The 18,706-nt window shown below is 37.7% G+C and overlaps 1 protein-coding gene across 2 annotated transcripts; it reads left to right on the top strand.

Moving 5' to 3' along the window:
* The first annotated feature begins 138 nt into the window (after window positions 1–138).
* On the top strand, window positions 139–18,463 carry SPRYD7 (SPRY domain containing 7). Of its 2 annotated transcripts, none has more exons than XM_027973568.3 (5): window positions 139–309; window positions 5,696–5,812; window positions 7,980–8,146; window positions 12,367–12,469; window positions 15,749–18,463. In XM_027973568.3, exons 1-5 carry the CDS (start codon window positions 204–206, stop codon window positions 15,844–15,846), a joined length of 591 nt encoding a protein of 196 aa, XP_027829369.1. In that variant the 5' UTR covers window positions 139–203; the 3' UTR covers window positions 15,847–18,463. The 2 variants fall into 2 exon arrangements, with proteins under 2 accessions (XP_027829369.1, XP_042110682.1); XM_042254748.2 differs by lacking the exon at window positions 139–309 and adding an exon at window positions 2,501–2,732.
* The last annotated feature ends 243 nt before the right edge of the window (window positions 18,464–18,706 follow it).

Genomic DNA, 18,706 nt, shown 5'->3' with positions numbered 1-18,706 from the left:
GCTTCTCCTCATCCTGCGCTGCGCTCTGCCGGCCTGGGGCGTCGCGGTATCCGCCTCCGCGCTGCGCACAGACCTCCCCCACCCCCGCCGCACCTACTCAGGCGCTCGGACGCGGGCGGGAGGCGGAGCGGAGGGGTCGGGGGCGGTGTCGGCTCAGCCCAGCAGCTGCAGGCGGCGGCGGCGGCGCCGGAGGTCCACGAGATATGGCTGCCTCGGTGTTCTGCTGCCTGCGGTGCTGCAGAGATGGCGGGACGGGCCACATCCCTCTGAAGGAGATGCCGGCCGTGCAGCTGGACACGCAGCACATGGGTAAGGGCCCTCCCTTCCCCAGACCCAACGGCCCACCCCGGGTCGGGCGCGGCGGGTCGGGGGGCAGCCGGGGGTGTCTCGAGGAGCCCCGCACGCGGCCGGGCCCCGCCGGGCTCCGGGCGTCGTCCCCTGGCCCTCGCCCTGCGACGCTGCCGAAGACCCGGGTCGGCGTCGCGGATCTCCTCCGGACTCCGGCCGACCGCACCGTGGCCTGGTGCTGTGTTCAAGCAGCCCGGTCCGCTCCTGTCTCGGGGAGATACGGACGTGTGGACCTTCCCGTTCCCACAGGGACCTCCTCTGGGCCGCCACCTCCCGAGACTCGTCAGACGTCCCCGGCGAGGGGCGCGGGGGCTACTCGGTTCTCCTATCCCGCGGTCGAGCTTCAGTCAAATACGCACATGTTGAGAACACTTAGCTGTCCTCGCTCCTTCCTCTGCTCTGACAGCTTTCTATTAGCCCGTCAATTATCGGTTGTTTGCTCTCACCTCCTAAAGTCAAGACAAGGCAAGTTGCAAAAGCCTAAAGTCACAGCTTAGCTCAGGACATGTCATTTCAACAAAAACCTCCCCTTGTGCGGCTCCTCCTGAGTCATGCTTAGAGGTGGTGTAATTTCACCTGGCTGGCTTCTTCCTAGCAGGTCAGGCTATTGCAGAAATAGCGTGTTGCTTCTTCCCATCTATGGTTTTTCCTTTCAATTTCAAATGAGCCTATAGCTTCTCCTCCTATAACATTCTCCTCTTCCCCTCTATAGCCTCTCGCCACCTTATTATTTCTTTCTTAGGCTTGTCCCATGTAGTTTCATGCTTCTGGAGTGTGGTTCTAGGAGATGCCATTTCCCACTGTAATTATTTCAGAGTACTGTCTTTTTGCCGAATAATTCTCTTTTAAAGATACATCTGCACTTTTAGTTTTTCCCATATCTCTCTTTAACTAAAGGACAGTGCCTTGAAGTAACAAAGGGAATTTTTAAATATTTGTAGCAAAACCCTCTCCTGCCCAGATTCTTTATACTCTGAAAACACTCTGCTCATTATATTTTTCTTTTTTTCACATTTCTATAGCATGTACTAAATAACAAATGTGATAATTGTTTACCACTTTGTATGCGGGTTTTTACTTTTCATTCTTAGATCTCCCCAGTGTAATATAGAACCCCAGTGCATAAATATGTATGTAGTGAAGTCACTCAGTCGTGCCAGACTCTTTGCAACCCCATGGATAGTAGCCTGCACCAAGCTCCTCCATCCATGGGATTTTCAAGGCAAGAAGTACTGGAGTGGCTTGCCATTTCCTTCACCAGGGAATCTTCCCAACCCAGGGATAGAACCCAGGTCTCTCACATTGTAGACAGACGCTTTACCATCTGAGCCACCAGGGAAGTCCAATATGTATGTAGGTGTACGTATATCTCCTTGAATTATTTCTTATTCATCATCACTTATAGACAGAGGTTCAAATTCTGTGATTTCCCTCAGGAAATGTTTCCATTTCATGTATTCATTCACTCAGCTGATATTTATTGAGTGACTGTCAGATGGCAGGCATTGTTTTATATGCTAGGAACACAGTAAAGGAAAACCACACACAGTTTCTGGAGGTTATGATCAGCTTTAGTTCTTTCTGTCTCTACTGCCAAACTCCTGAATTACTACAGTCTTTAAAGTATTTGTTTTCTCTGGTCTCTTCTGCACGGAGAGCTGGTCACTGGTACTCTTTGCACTATGTTCTCCTTTTTCCAAAGCTGCCCCGCATCTTTCAGTAGAGTAACGTCATCCCCTGATTTTCTTCCTGCGTGGAAACTTTTTCTTAACCTGTCTTCCAAAAACTTCAAATTCTTCAATCACAGAAAAAGCCTGATTTTAGAAAACAATTTAAGAGGAGAGGCTTACCAAGTTAGGAATAGGTTTCAAGCATGAATTAATCTTAAATTGAAATATGGGAAGCCCACTGAGTGAATATGCATGTATTTGGATATGTGAAAGGTTAATATGATTGCCTTTTTTTTTTAAAGTCTCTGCATTTCATATGCAAATAAGTGTTGTCTCTTTCAAAGTTGTGACTTATATTGGTAATGCTACATCACCTAAGTGATTTGGAATTCCTCTTGGGATTTTCTGTGGTGTAGTTTTATAAATATCTTCTTTTGTACCACAACCTCCATATTTAATTGTGATTTGGTTTTTTAGAAATATAGAACGTCCCTGGTGGCTTGGGTGATAAAGAATCTGCCTGCAGTGTGGGAGACCCGTGTTTGATCCCTGGGTCAGGAAGATCCCCTGGAGAAGGGAATGGCAGCCCACTCCAATATTCTTGCCGCAAGAATCCGAAGGACAGAGGAGGATTGTGGGCTACAGTCTGTGGGGTTAGAAAGAGTTGGACACGACTGAGTGACTAATACTTTTTAGAAATGAATGTCTTCCAAGGTAGCTTCCTTGAAAGGGATGTTATTCATTTAGAAATGTCTAATGCTTTTTAAAAAAATACTCTTTGGCTATGTTTATATATTTTCTGACTGTACTCAAATTTGCCTTGAGTATTTAAGCAATCTTGATAATAAAACTGTACAAATTACATAGATCCAAATATAGGATAGCTTTGTACTTAAAAAAGAGAAATAGAATAGGCTTGAAATAGTTCCCTAATGATTCACAAGCCCTGTAGAATGTTCTCTGAATATACCCCTCTTTATGTATAAAACATCTCAGTACCTGGCAGAATCCCTTGGAGATAAGAAATGATATTGAGATAAGAACATAATAGCATATTCAGATTTGGTTGTTTGGGTTCAACTCAGAGTTAACATGTAAGAACCATAGAGTATTGCTGGGTTTAAAAAAATACCATGTATTTTCATAATTCTTGAAATGTTTTTTCACTTAGGGTGCTTTCAGTTACAAGCAGTAAAACCTACAACTCAAAAATTGTTGAAAAATGAAGGAAATTAATCGGTTTGTGTAAATTTAAAAAGTAAAACGCAGCACTAGCTTCAGAAAAGACGCAATGCTGCCAAGGACTGGGCTCCTTTTCTCTCTTTCCCCCGTCAGCTGTGGCTTATTCCTGAAGGCTGGCGTCCCCGACAGCTTACAGCCTCTCGCTGTACTATAGGCGTCCTCATTCGAATCCAGCAAGAGCAAGAGAATCTTTATCCCTTCATTCTCTCTGCAAAAGTCTTGAGACTATCTCTGATGGTAGTGGCTTAGGTCGCATAACCGTTTTTCACTCAGTCACTGTGGCCAAGAAGTGTGGAATGCACTGATTGACTTAACTCAGGTCAAAGCTGTACCCCTGCAGCCAGAGATTGAGTCAGCTTCCTTGGAACTGTTTTGATCTCCAGAGAGAAGTTCGTTGGGAAAGAGAAAACAGATGCTGCATGTCCACGACAAGTACTTAGCAGAGCATATTCATTCATTTCCGTATCGGTTATTTGTCGGGCGTCTGCTGGATGCCAAGCAGTCCATGGTCTTTGCTATTAAGGAGGAGCTGGGCCCCGGTTGCTCACCAGCCAACTGCTGGAGATCTGTGAGGCAGCTAGATATAAATTATGTATAAAGACACTTTCCCAGAATTTGCAGTTTAGCATTTTGTAATTAGAAAAAAAAGGATGCTAATGAATTTTTAATAATCATATAATAGGATCTTGTGGGCTTCCCCGATGGCTCAGTGGGTAAAGAATCCAGTTACAATGCAGGAAACCCAGGACAAGCAGGTTCAGTCCCTGGGTTGGGAGGATCCCCTGGAGGTGGAAGTAGCCACCCATTCCATTATTCTTGTCTGGAAAATTATATGGACAAAGGAATCTGATGGGCTACAGTCCCTGGGACTGAGCAGGCACATAGTGCAATACAAAGGATCTTAGTTTCACCTTCTATAAGAGTGTCTTTAATCAGCCCATTTAGAATTGTGGTAAAGTCTTGAAAATTTGGTATTTCTCATGTGTATTTGTCCCAAATAATTTTTTGTTCAAGTATCAATTCAACAGTGAGTTGAGAGACCTGCCTCTGTTAGTACATTTGTTACTATTTTCTAATTTTATTTTGCCCCCTCTGGAAAGAGGGATTCCCTACAGTTCCCCTAGCCAGATCTGCTTGGTTTATTAACTTACTAGCAGAAAAGTTATACTGATTACAGATCTTGGGAGTCTGTCATGGGATAGTTATGGGATATTTCTTAACAGATAAGCATTTTGTTAAATTTCTTTATGTTCTCTGCTATGGTTTCCTAAATCAGTGTTTGGAAAAGAATTGGTATTGGAGTCACATGATCAAGAGATTGTTTTTCTTACTCTCATCTATCAAATGTTATTTGAACTAAGCTAAGATTTTCCATGAGAATAAAATGCATTTAATGATGTTGAAACCTTGTTTACATCTTTTCAATGTGATTAACAGCAGCGATCTTACAGATATTTTTAAGATCCTAAAATTGGCATTTTTCCACGTCAGCTATCTCGAGAACATGGATGTATGTTTCTTTCCATGGTTCATTACTCTTCAGTTCTTACTTGACCAGTGCACTTGCATAAGACCTTGTACATACGTTCATTCAGCTTTTACCAAGTTGTTTTGTTTGGATTGAACTGAAAATTGTACTAATTTCCCAGCTTCTTTTAGTGTTTCTGTTTTTATTTAAATTAAGAGATTTATGAAGTCATCAAATTGATTCACTGGCTAAAATGGAAGAAAGTCTACTTCAGGGAGTTCCCTGGTAGCCTAGTGGTTAGGATTGTGGGCTTTCACTGAGGTGGACCCAGGGTTCAGGGAACTGAGATCCCACAAGCCGCACAGCACAGCCAAAAACAAAAACAAATCTACTTCTACCTTAAAAGTGTTTAAAATATTCAGTATGTATATTTTAAAAATTCAGTATAATTCAAAATTACTGTTGATTTGAAGCTGTCTAATTAAATTCCTAGCCTCAAATTAATATTAAATATAAATGTTCTCCCAGAAAAAAAAGTGAATTAAATATTTTAAATTTATCATTATTTCAATTTATCATTATTTCATATTTCAGAGTATATATAGTCTTCCTATTTTTTGGAGACTAAGAGTTAAAAGTGAAATAGAAATTAACCTTGAGGGACTTCCTTAGCTGTCCAGGGGTTAGGAGCCCACCCTGCAATGCAGGGAACACAAGTTCCATCCCTGGTCAGGGAACTAAGATCCCACATGCTGTGGAACAACTAAGTCCATGGGCTGCAACGAGAGAGTTTGTGGCCTGCAGTGAAACATCCCACATGACTCAATGAAGATCTGTTGTGCCGCAGCCAAGACTCAACACAGCCAAATAAGTAAACAGTAAATCAGTAAATATTTTTAAAAACTTAACCTTGATTGTTGGGTAAGAGAATACAAAACTTTACACAGTGTCTGTATTTTTTGTTTAGGAACTGACGTTGTCATTGTAAAAAATGGAAGACGAATATGTGGAACAGGAGGTTGTTTAGCCAGTGCACCTTTACATCAAAACAAAAGCTACTTTGAATTCAAAATCCAATCCACAGGTTGGTATAACGGTACTTGACTGTTAGTAGTCTGAATGTGAGGAGGAATCTTCAATATATGGAAAAGATTAATGAGGTAATTAAGAAAAAAAACACTGAACTCTTACTTAGAGACCTTTTTCACTCACATCTTCTTGTGAGATCCTGGTTTCATTAGTTAATTTAGTTATATTAAGTTCAGTTTTCTCATCTATAAAATGGATTACAGGAGCCGCCTTTCCCGCTTCATAGGAGCTGTATGTATGAAAGTGTTTTAACAGCAGTATGTACTGGTTCCGTTTAACACACAAGCATTGTTATTAATATGGTTAATGATTAGCAGGAGCTAGGTGAACCATTTCGTTTGGTCAAGCGTGTAAGGTGTAGACTCTTGCTGTTTTATCTTAAGATAAAATTAATCTTAAGATCCTGAGTTTTTCCCTTAACTCTTGTTAAGATTCCCTGATTCAGTGTCTTCTGAAGCGATTGGCAGATTTAGAATCTTGGTAGAAGTCTAAAGTCTCTTTAAAATTTTTTGAATATGTACACCTGAAACTAACACAATACTGTAAATCAATTATACTTCAATTAAAATTAAAAAATTTTTAATTATGAAGTTTCTTGACTTGTATGGCAGTTCTACATGAGTATTATAATAGTTATTATTAGTTAACTTGTGGCAGTTTGAATATGGGGAAATTTTTTTCAGGCTTTATTAGAAAGAAACTTGTAGTAAAATATGGCATGAGTAATATAGGTGCAGAACAGGGAAACTAGAGTGGAGTAAATTAATTCTGCTCTTACATGAAAGACATAAAATATCCCTCTGGGACTTGTTTTTTAAATTGTTTTAAATACTAATTTTTCTTAAGTGTGTAAAATAAATATAAATCTGTCCTCCATTCCATTCTTTTGTAAGTTAACTCACTGGCTGCAAAATGTCTCTGGTTACCGTAATTTTCTCAAGTATAACATACCTTTTCTCAAGAGAAGTGAATATTTCCTTGAGCCTTAAATGTAATACAGATTTCTTTGTGGGTTTTCTGTAAAGGATGCTATCCTCAAAGATATTTCTAGAATAAGTGTATTGTTGGAGTTTGAGGCATTGATCCCTCAATGCAAGCTTCAGGCAGTGTGCCAACGGGTGTCACCGTGCACAGTTCTTCAGGAGGAAGAGGACGCTGTAACCCTGCCTAGAGCTGTTGTCACATGAGATTAGTATCATCCCCTGCTGGCACTCTTGTCTCGCCTTGGAGGATAAATTATCAAATTATTTAGGAGGCCAAGACAGGGAAGTCCAGACATGGAGTTTTCTGATGGCCTCACTCAATCCAGGAAAATTGATTGACAACGTGGTCTTCAAGCATTCTTTAGAATTTCCCCTGATTTTGATAAAAACTGAGAAGGAAACAGTTTGAGATATAATCAGGAGCTGTACATATTCTGTTAGACTGATAAAGAAGAGAGCTGGTCTCTTTAAAAAGTCAACTTAGACCAAACGGTTTTAAACTCATGGACTTAAGGTATTGGATAAGAAGATGATTTTACATTTTATCATTAATTTTCTCCTCTCCATAGTATTGATCAGGTCATACATTATTGGTCACATATTACAGATGCAAAAACTAAAGAAGTCATTTCCTGCTTCTCAGAGGTGGTGCTTGAAATAGAACCCGAGGCTATTTAAATTCAATGTGTGGCTTTTTAGTAATATTTGGGGGGAATAATAATAATAATAGTAATGACAGTAGCTAGCATCTTTTAAAAATACTTCCTCTGTGCTTTATTTATCCATTAAAAAAAAAATACAGTGTTCCAGTTATTTTACTTGGATAATCTTGCTGTATCTTCTGATAACTTTAAGAGGTGAGTTCGGTTAGACTCCATAGTTCACAGATGAGGAAACAGAGGTTACGTAACTTGCCCAAGATGACATAGCACAGGCAGGATTTAAACCAGGCAGTACAGCTCCAGGGCCCACTCTTATCTCCCAGGCTGTACCTACATCTGCAGAGATGTAGCACATCATTTGCAAACTACTTAAAAAAATTTTTTTTTAAGATTAACAAAAAATAATTTAGTGATAATATGCCACTTTCTTTATAAACAATTTACACTCTCTTTTAAAACAACTTTCTTATTTGTATTCTTCAGATTTGGGGAGCATTTAAATTATTATATTTTTTAGGAATCTGGGGTATTGGCGTTGCAACTCAGAAAGTTAACTTGAATCAGATCCCCCTTGGCCGAGATGTACACAGTCTGGTGATGAGAAATGATGGAGCCCTATACCACAACAACGAGGAGAAAAACAGGCTGCCAGCAAACAGCCTTCCACAGGAGGGAGATGTGGTGGTAAGTTTCCTTGTGGACTTGCTTTCCACTGTGAGTTATTCAACTTGAGCTGCTTTTAGTATTTCTAGTTGTGCCTGGGAGTTTGTGGTCCAAATTCCAGAGCACCGGGATTGGATCTAATGAGGTAGTTGGTTTTCCAAAGAGAGCCCTTGACGTCGATGCTGCTGTCTTACATAACTGCCTTCTTTCTAGAGCTCACTGGCCAGGAAAATCACCACGAACCCTTATTTCCATTTAGGAGAGTTTATGACTGGTTGGCTGCCAGTCAACATCTCCTGCCACTGTCACTTAAAAGAAACCTTGGCCCACAATTTTAAAAGAACGCTGACCCTTACGTTAGAAAAGATTAGGTATTTTTGCAGCTGGAGATCTCTTAGAGAAGACATTTATTACTTAATTTGTTACAGACTTCTGTTAAAGAATTACAGCATTTTTATCAGGAGTGTTGGTCCTTGTTAAACTTAACCTGCTTAAACTTCTTCACTTTGAGAACTCTTTCAAGAACTGGCTCAAAATCCTAAGGCTTGATTATGGAAAAGTTTTTTTTTTTGGAAAGCAGGGGATAAAAGGAGTTACATATTATGAAGGCTTCTCGGTTTTTATTCCCAACTAGATATATTCAAGTCTTTGCCAGAGCCATCCTATTGAAAATGTAATCCAGAGATCCCTTTCTGTCTTTTTCAGATACTTCCTCTCACAGTGTTTTCCAAGCACCTTATACATTGAATTCAGGCCATTAGCTGTTGAGAATAGGGTTCTTGGGTCTCTTTTAGCCAGAGGGTCCTTATACCCAGAGCCTTGGGTTCCTTGCTTTTGTAGCAAATTGAAAGGAATCTAAAGAATGAGATTTTCTAATAATTAGATAACAGACATGGTAAATCCAGGTTACTGAATTAAAGAAGTATACACTATTTGGAAGAAGTTGAAAAATAATGAGGAAGTGAAAGCTTTTGACTATGGTCTGATCTTTCTTCTCTTCAGTTTAAAAAAAATTATGAAGAACAGTTTTTAAATAGGTAAATTATAGAAAGTGGGTTTTTTTCCCCCAAATTAACTAAAGAAAACAAGGAAACCAAAGACATAAACCATTTTTAAAATCTGCTTTTCCTTGTTCTTCCTTTTAAATAGTTGGTTCTGTGTTTATAGATCATTGCCAGATGCCCGTAATGTGGAACAGTCTATTCAAGGGGTTATTTCATGAAAGAGAATCTTGAAGTCAAGTTGATGCTGTCAGCCTGCTTATACTAAAAAATGAAATTCAAACATAAAGGATAGTCCGGGTAACTCCCCGGTGGTTAGGACTCCGTGCTTCCACTGCAGAGGGCCCGGGTTCCATCCTTGGTCAGGGAGCTAAGATCCCATGTACCGCATGGTGAGACCAGAAAAAAGAAGAAAGGATAATCAGTAACAAAAGTTTTTCTTTGTTGATGTACTGACTTGTACTGTTATTCTTTCCTTCCTGTCTCGTTCCTCATATCGACAGATTTAAGGATGTCATTTTTAGTCTGTCAGCATTGTTAAATTAGACTTTGAGTTTTTATGCCCATTTTGATAAAAGGAGGGCTCAAAAAGATGAGAGACAAGCAGAATCCTGAGAAGTAAAGCACCATCCCACGCTAATGGCTGTATCTTCCTAGTTCAGACGCTTGCAAACAAATTTCACTGAATTGCTGACAACAGCATAGGAAAGCTGGAATGAATTATAAGACAGTCGAAACATTCCATATGTGTAGAATGTCGGTCATATACCATTCTCTGAGGAGAAATTAAGAAGCACAAGCTTTCAATATCCAACCAAATGATTGTGTTTCTGTAATAACCATACAGGATCAGCAGGGCCTACTGCAGCACCAAGGAGGCACACCTGAGACAGCTTATGCTTACTTTTACCTTTTGTATATAGTTTTGAAAAGTACAGGTTACATTTTAAAATTACAGTTTTCAGTTTAATTTCAGAGAAGGTGAAATGGGTGGTACTATTATTATCATTTTACAGACCAGAAGTTAAGTAATAGCTTATTCAGAGTGACCCCAGGATTACAGTCTAATTTCAGAGTCTGTTCACCAAACCTGCAAATAATTATTGATAAATCCTTAGAACACATCGGGTTTTTGGTATCATAAATTATGAAAGAATCAAACTTACTGTCTAGAACAAAGGGCAGATTAAGGGAATTCCCTGGTAGTCCAATGGTTAGAACTCTGTGTTTCCACTGCAGGGGGCACCAGTTCAGCCCTGGTCAGAGAACTAAGATCCCGCGGTGTGGTTTCTCACATCCTTCCTCATGTCTTTCCTTGGTATTTTTGTTGTTTAGTCGCTCAGTCGTGTCCGACTCTTTGCGACCCCGTGGACTGTAGTCCGCCAGGCTCCTCTGTCCATGGGATTTTCCAGCCAAGACTACTGGAGCTTGTTGCAATCTCCTTCTCCAGGGGATCTTTGATACTGGGTAGTGGGTATTGTCCCCTGGAGAAGGGAAAGGCTACCCACTCCAGTATTCTGGCCTGGAGAATTCCATGGACTGTATAGTCCATTTGGGGTTGCAAAGGGTCACACACAACGGAGTGACTTTCACTCACTCACTCGTGGGGTATTGATACTGGAGGGTGGGGTTGAGAACTTGCAGTAGGTTATGCTGCCACCAGGTGGGGAAGGTGCCCAGATCATACCTGTTAGTCTGAACTGCTGGATTTCCTGTAAAGAGGGTTACATGCTGCTTTTTATGTAATCATGTTTTTAAAATGAAACAGGTTTCTTCACTAAAAAGCAAATCCTGGCAGTCACTTTATTATTTAAAGCATTTAAAGTATTATTTAAAGTATTTAAAGTATTTAGTATTTAAAGTATTATTTACGTATTTAAAGCAAATATGTAATAAAGCAAAAGCAGTTTTGTTTATCTTTCTCAGTGTTTAGTCTAACCCTGGCTTTGCTAAGATTTGAGGAGAATCTTTTATAGCACTTAACATGTTGACTTATCTGGGCCTTTGCTGTCTTAACTGGAAAGTGAAGCATTTAAGACTAGATCATCTGTAAGGTCTTTTTCTGTCTATAAAAGCTTTTAGGTTCATATAATTTATCCACAGTCAGAAATCCTTCAAGTGGTTGCTTCTTGATCTATGATGATTTCTCTATTGAAAGGTCTCTGCTGTCATTCTTGAAAGGAAAACTCTCCGTCTTTAGCTAGTAAATAACTGTACAGAGTTTTAAAGAGAGTTTTAAAAGTGTAAAAGTCTTTACAAGCTTTGAATTGCATGGCAATTAAGAATAACTTTTCCAAAGCCATACTGCATCAGTTTAAATTCCAGCTCTGCCACTTCCTAACTGTGCAACCTCAAATAAGTTATTTAACCTCTCCTATGCTTCAGCTGCCTGATCTGTAAAGTGGAGATAATAAAAATACCTAGGATTAAATAAGTAAATATGAAGGGTCTAGTGTTTGGTACGTAATACAGGTTGTTTTCCAGAATGTCAATAATAATAATTGTAATTTTGTACCATTAATAATATACAAAGTAATATATTTTTATTTTGCTGTCTTTTTAAAGCCTTTTGAGCTGTTGTTTTTCTGTTTTCCACTTGATACTAATTATCAGTTATATGCAGTTGTAAATACCCACCTTACCTTAGTAATACGTTTCACATATTTGAAACCAAGGTAAAAAGATAGAGAAATATATTATTTCTTTTTGAAAATAAATTGTATAAAGACAGTTCACCACAACTGAAAACAATAATAGGTAATAATCCCTAACGGTGAAAACGTCACTGTTTTCCCCCTTTGTTATAAAATTCGACATAAAGCAGTGTTTTTTTTTTTTTTGTTTTTTTTTTTTTTAGCAGTGTTTTCTATATGAGTTTAAAAGGTCTCTCTGTTTACAGTATGTAGTACTTATATCACCTTAATATTCAAAATATAAAACCCAGATTATCTGAATAAAATACTAGGATTTAGTTTGACCCCTTGAATGTGGACTCATGGGATTTTACTTTTCCCCTCTCCCCACATAATCACCACTACTTTTTTTTTTTTTTAGCTCAGTTCAAATAGATTTCTACCAAATTGTAAACCCTTAATAAAATCTGTTATGGAAAAAAAAATCTGTTGTGATCTTTTGCTTAGTTTTTTGTTTCCATGCTCCCCAGTTAGTGCTTTCTGACTGTTCAGGTTTTTATGGAACATATATATTTTCCCTCTTTTTAATATTTATTTTGCTTCCTAGGGTATTACATATGACCATGTAGAATTAAATGTATATTTGAATGGAAAAAACATGCATTGTCCAGCATCAGGTATACGAGGGACAGTGTATCCAGTTGTTTACGGTAAGCGAAAATATTTCTAAATATTATTAAATGTATGTTAACTTTTGCTTGGCATTTAACTTTGTAACTATCATTCAGAAGGCTGGACAAATTAATAAGGACCTTTGTATATGGAGTATACTCAGTAGGTTATCACAATCCCTCTTTGCGGGACTAAGGAAAGATTTTATTTCCTTTGTATTAAAAAAAAACTTGCTAAATACAATGATTATTCTTAAATATGCAATAGCCATATTCCCTTTTAGATCATATAGTCTTAGATTCCAGAAAGTTTCAAAAACTTGACGGAATTTTCAAAAAGGCATTCCTGCCAGTTGTTAGAAAGGGTTAGACAAACAGAAAATGTAATTGTAAAGAATATTTTGAAAGTAGAGATGGGAATTCCATGTAGATTGAACACTGGTTACCTTTACAAAATCACCTAAATGTTAAAACTCTTCTGAGAAAAATTATGACTTAGAATGGTTTCATATTGATTGTTTTGCTTTTGATAGCCATGTATGTGTAAGTATAGTTTCTGTGCAAGTATACCTCCAAGAACTGGGTTACTTAGAGATGACTCTGTACTCCTCAGTTACTTTTATTTTATTACAGAAAATTCCAAACATGTAGAAGTAGCCAGAATAGAATAATGAACCCTCATGTACCCATTACTTAACTTCAAACAATTGTCAGCTAATAGCCAGACAGGTTTCATCTCCTCCCTACAGTCCTCTGTTCTTCACCTCCCCTCCTTAGATTGTTTTAAGGCAAATGCCAGACATTATACCATTTTATTCTAAAATATTTTATATGTATCCCTAAAAAATAAGGTGTCTCTCTTTATAGGAAACGTACATAAGTACAGTGCCTTTATCACTCTCTTCATTTTTTGTGTTATCAACTTGAAATCAACAAGTGTATGATTTTCTGCCTGTGCTATTAGTAGATTGCAAAACATTTTCTCATTTAAATTACTTTAAATAATTAAGGATTTGAGCCATAACAAAAACTAATTGTTAACTTTTTTATAGTAACTTACCAGAAAAGTAACAGACTTTGTTCAGAGAGGCAGAAAAGTATACAGTAGCAAATATAAATATTTAATAATTTGATATAACAACCAAAGCCTGTGCTTTAAAGTTTTCATTTATCTTCTTTTTCCCTAAATAGTACTTTTCAGTAATTCTGCCTTCTTTGTCTTTACATATCTTTGCATGAAAAGTGTATTTTAAACTTGATATAAGTTAGTTTGCTTGCAGTATTTGGTAATACTAAAAGTAATGTCTTTGTTTACTTAAATAAATGGAAATGTAGCTTAATATTTGAAATAGTTTAGTCTGAGAAATAACTGTCAGTAAAATTTTAGACTGAGTTACACAAATGAAGATAGCAAACGAGATTTTTATTCTAAATTGTTTCTTTGATTTGGCATTATTTTTAATGCAGTGACGTTTCTGTAGTAATATATTTTATAAATTGAAATTGATAGCCAGATACAATCAAAAATAAAAATAAAATTCAAATTCCCTTACCCTTTGCTGTCTATCCTATACCCAATCCTAATTCTTTCCAGTTGTCCATACTGTCAGTCCTCATATTCAACCTGTGGAGAGACAAAACTGCGTAACAGTGAAGAAAAGTTTGTTCACAGTTAGGACTTCCAGCTTCATCTAAGTTCTCTGTGTTTTTTACATCTCTGCGCCTTCCAGACTTTCATCACTCTTGAATTCCCGGTTCATTCTCTGTAGATCCATCTTCCACTTTAGAGAGAAACAGTCCATCATGGTGAACTCCAGCTTCCCTCCCCCACCTCCTAAAGGTTTTCTCTTCCAATCTTGTCTCCTTCCCATCCCATTTTAGAGGAAGTGGTGCCCTTAATGTTCAAAAAACTCAGTCTAGATCTCAAACTTCCCAGTCCTGGGACTTGACTGTCAGTTATTTTGTCTGTATCTCATGTCATCAACCTCGTTCTTCAATGCCTGTAAACATTCTAAATCATTCTTATTCCAAAATGCCCTCCCTTAAACTTGTGCCCCTCGCCAGGCCTGGGTTTACCCTTCTCTATATGGCTGCATTTCCTAAAACATAGCTTTTGTCTCTGTTTATATTGTATATTCAGCTACTGAGGCTGCCTTTCCCACCACTTCACTGCAGCAACCTGCGTTAAAAATCACTAGTGGAAAAAAAAAAATCACTAGTGACTTCATGAATGTCACATCTAGCGCTTAACTTTTGTCCTGCATTGATAATGAAATATAAACTATTTAGTAATGTGTATCAAACATATATGTGCAACTTAACAAATAGCTATAAAGTGAAACCCACATCATCGCTGTAGTCAAGATAATGAACGTGTTCGTCACCCCTGAGTTTCCTCCTGCCCCCTTGCCATGCATTCTGCTCACCTCTCCCCACCCCTCCCCTTGTGGCCACTATCTGCTTTCTGTCGCTACAGATCTTACGTTTTTAGAGTACTGTATAAATAGAATCATACAATTTGTATTTTTTTAATCTGATTTCTTTTACTCAGTGTAATTGAGACTCATCCATGTTGTAACCTGTGCCAAGAATTCATTGATTTTTATTACCAAGTAGTATAGTTCATTGTGTGGACACATCACAATTGATTTTTCCCTTCACCTATTGTTGGATATTTAGGTTGTTTCTAGTTTTTGGCCATTACAAATAAAGCGGCTATGAATATTCATGTATAAGTCTTTGTGTGGATATATGCATTCATTTCTCTTGGATAAGTACTGCTTAAAAAAAAAGGAAAACAAAAAAACATGTAGAAGCTGAATAAGGCCTGCAGGCTAACTAACAGTATTGTATCAGTGTTAGTTTCCTGGTTTGGACATTGTACTGTATTTGTGTGAGATTTACCAATGGAGGAAGCTGGACGAAGGTTACCCAGGAATTTTTGTATTGTTTTTGCTTCCCTTTGTGAATCTATCCTTTTTTAATAAAATATTTTTTAAGAAGTAATTTATCGTAATGTATAAAATTGAGAATATACAGGTAGGTAAATAAGGAAAAACTTAAATTACCTGTATTTACATCATCTAGAAATGATCATAATAATATTTGATGTATTTCCGTTCAGTGTTCTTGACAGATTTGATTCTTCACTGTGGCTGTTTTTAACCAGTAGGATCGTGTTTTGTAACCTGGATAGCAGATGTGCTTCTTCTTCGTGCGTGTTAATTTTATGGCATTATGGAGACAGTTTATAAGTATGTACTCATTCAGTTTAAGGTGTTTGCTTCTAATTTATTTTCTTTCTTTTTCTGTCTCTAGTTGATGACAGTGCAATTTTGGATTGCCAGTTCAGTGAATTTTATCATACTCCTCCACCTGGTTTTGAAAAGATATTATTTGAACAGCAGATCTTCTGAATGTATTTGTTTTTGAAACTTGTATTTCTGCACTGTTAAAAGTGTTTACCATTTAATAAAGCTTTACCTGACACATAGATGAAAATATATTCTTAAAAATATGCTTGTTAATATTGTCTAAGGAACCAGTGTATACACTATACCACCCTGAAGTTGTGATTTAAAGTACTTGGGTTTTGTGATATGAAATCAGCATTTGGGGCGGTTTATTTAACTCTTATTTAAATAAATATAACTGTGGGTTTAATTAACAGTATTAAATGGGAATATGTATATAGATATTTAAAAGGGAGTCTTTCTTAATGTAAAATATTTGTATTGATAGAGACAGAGTTGGGTGGGTTTTTTGGTCATTCTGATGTTTAGACCTCATTAACTGTTTTAAGTCCGCAGTCCAATAATTTTGTGTCTCAGTGTCTTTTTTAATATAGCGTATAACAAAGTGACACATTTATATTATTGGCAACTTCAGTTTTGGCGATTTATTTACTGTAAAATGTACCACTTTAAAAATGTTAATTGCTTGTTTTGTTTGTATGCCGTTTTTAATTTTCTTTGTGAAAGGAGATAAATGTGGTAGTAATTATTGGAGCATTTTGTTGAAGACCATCATGCTGTGTTACTTCAGTACCTGAGTAAGTGGTGGTTGACTGGTGACAGTGTACACAGCAGACATTTAGAATAGTATGATGCCTTCAATTTAAATGGAAATGAGGTTATTCTTTTAAGGATTTTAATTTAAATGTGCATTTTTCTGTAAGGAATAATAAAATAATAGTAATTAAGGACTGTTCAGTACTATATTAAATACATGTTCTTCCTGTTGTAATTATACTGTAAATTCACTTTGCCCTTGATTATTCAGAAGTTCAGAAATAAGTGAATCCTCTCCATGACCCTGACTGAGCCTTTGCTTAGTTTTCAGGAAGAATCCTTTAAAAAATACCCTACAAAGCTGAACAAATCACTGTCCGTATCTTTGGGACAGTCTCCTTTGCAGATAGGCCAGGCCAAGGATGCATGCATTTCACTCATTTATCAACATGGAGCAGTGTGTCATACCAGAAAAACATCACTTAAGAATCAAAGGAGACCTGAATTGGTGTTTTGCCACCGGATCCCATTATCTCTTCAGGCAATTTCCTCAGTTTCTCTGGATGCAGGTTCCCCATTTATAAAAGGGATAGTCATACCTTGTTGGTAAGATTCTGAAACTGGTTAAAATTACATATGCAAAACAGCCTCATCATCATCCACACCTAATGAATGCAGCGTCTTTGTTGACTGCGCTCAGTGGTTTTCATAGTGTGGCCCTTAGACCAGCAGCATCAGCCTTCCTTACCTGACAACTTGTTAGATGTGGACACTCAGGCCCCACCCCAAACCCATGGAATCAGAAACTGCTGGGGACGCACCCAGGAATCTGTTATAGGAACAAGCCCTTGAGGTGATTCTGATCCATGCTAAAGATTGAGAACCACTGCTCAGGAGAGAATTCTCCAAGAGTGATTGCCTGCTATAAATTTTCTAAGGATTTAAGACTATTGCTGACATATAGAGTCCTGCACAATATTTATTATTTGATAGATAAAAATATAACAATTGGTTTTAAAACATAGATATATTTGAGTAACATATTTACATAAATCCCAGATTTAACTCTGTAGATACACAGAATTGAACTAACTTTATTATTCATGTATTTTTGCCTTTCTGACCTTGTAATTTTAATTAGTAAAGAACATGGTTATTTCAGAAAGATTTAATAAAACTACTGCTTGCATTCTTTATAATGTTACCTACCTCCGAATTATTTTTTTAAGAGCTAACCTTTTTTTTTAATGATCATGTTCTTTTCTCAAGACTATCTTTGCTACCTCTAATCATACTGAATAGATACAGTACTAAAATTGGTATATGAGTTATGTCCATGACAACAGTTTGATGAAAATCCCATGGACAGAGGAGCCTGGTGGGCTGCAGTCCATGGGGTCGCCAAGAGTCGGACACGACTGAGCGACTTAACTTTCACTTTTTACTTTCATGCTTTGGAGTAAATGGCAACCCACTTCAGTATTCTTGCCTGGAGAGTCCCAGGGACGGAAAAGCCTGGTGGGCTGCCGTCTATGGGGTCGCACAGAGTCGGACACGACTGAAGTGACTTAGCAGCAGCAGCAGATGTGCTTTTAATCTCTAGCTATCTAATTTCTCGTAGGAAAATTACCTATAACCTCAGTCTTACCTTGAGAAAAACATCAGATTCATAAAGGGGCATCCTACAAAATACTTGAGCAGTACTGTGCACAGTCATGGGCATCAAAAACGAGGGAAATCAGAGACACCCACACCCCAGGGAGCCTAAGGAAACAAGTCAATGTAATGTGCGAACCAGGAACAGAAAAGGATATTAGGTAAAAACTAAGGAAATCTAAATACATCATGGGCTTTAGTTAATAATGTATCAATATGTTTATTACTTGTAATAGATGAACCATAAAAATGTAAGACGTTATTAACGGGAAATTGGAAGAGGGGACATATGGGAACTCTGTACTACTGTCTCAATTTTTCTGTGAATCTAAACTGTTCCAAAAAATAAAGTGTATTTAAAAACCTACATTCAGCTAGAAGAAAATTAAAGCCTTTCTTGAAGACAATAGAACATTGGTATGGTATATCCTTAAGCATAAGTATTCAGTGATAGCTAAATATAAACATAGATGGGACATAAAACATCCTTATATTTTAACACAAAAAAACCTGCATTTGTTCCTGGCTGAAGAAACTGTCCATTGTCTTGATTCTGTTTTTCACAGAAATCCACTTGTTCACACTGATGTAGCTTTTTATACTCACATTG

Source organism: Ovis aries, chromosome 10 (assembly GCF_016772045.2).
Source record: "Ovis aries strain OAR_USU_Benz2616 breed Rambouillet chromosome 10, ARS-UI_Ramb_v3.0, whole genome shotgun sequence".
NCBI lineage: Eukaryota > Metazoa > Chordata > Mammalia > Artiodactyla > Bovidae > Ovis > Ovis aries.
Note: the sequence above shows the minus strand (reverse complement) of the source record. Positions and strands in the feature narration are given on the sequence as shown.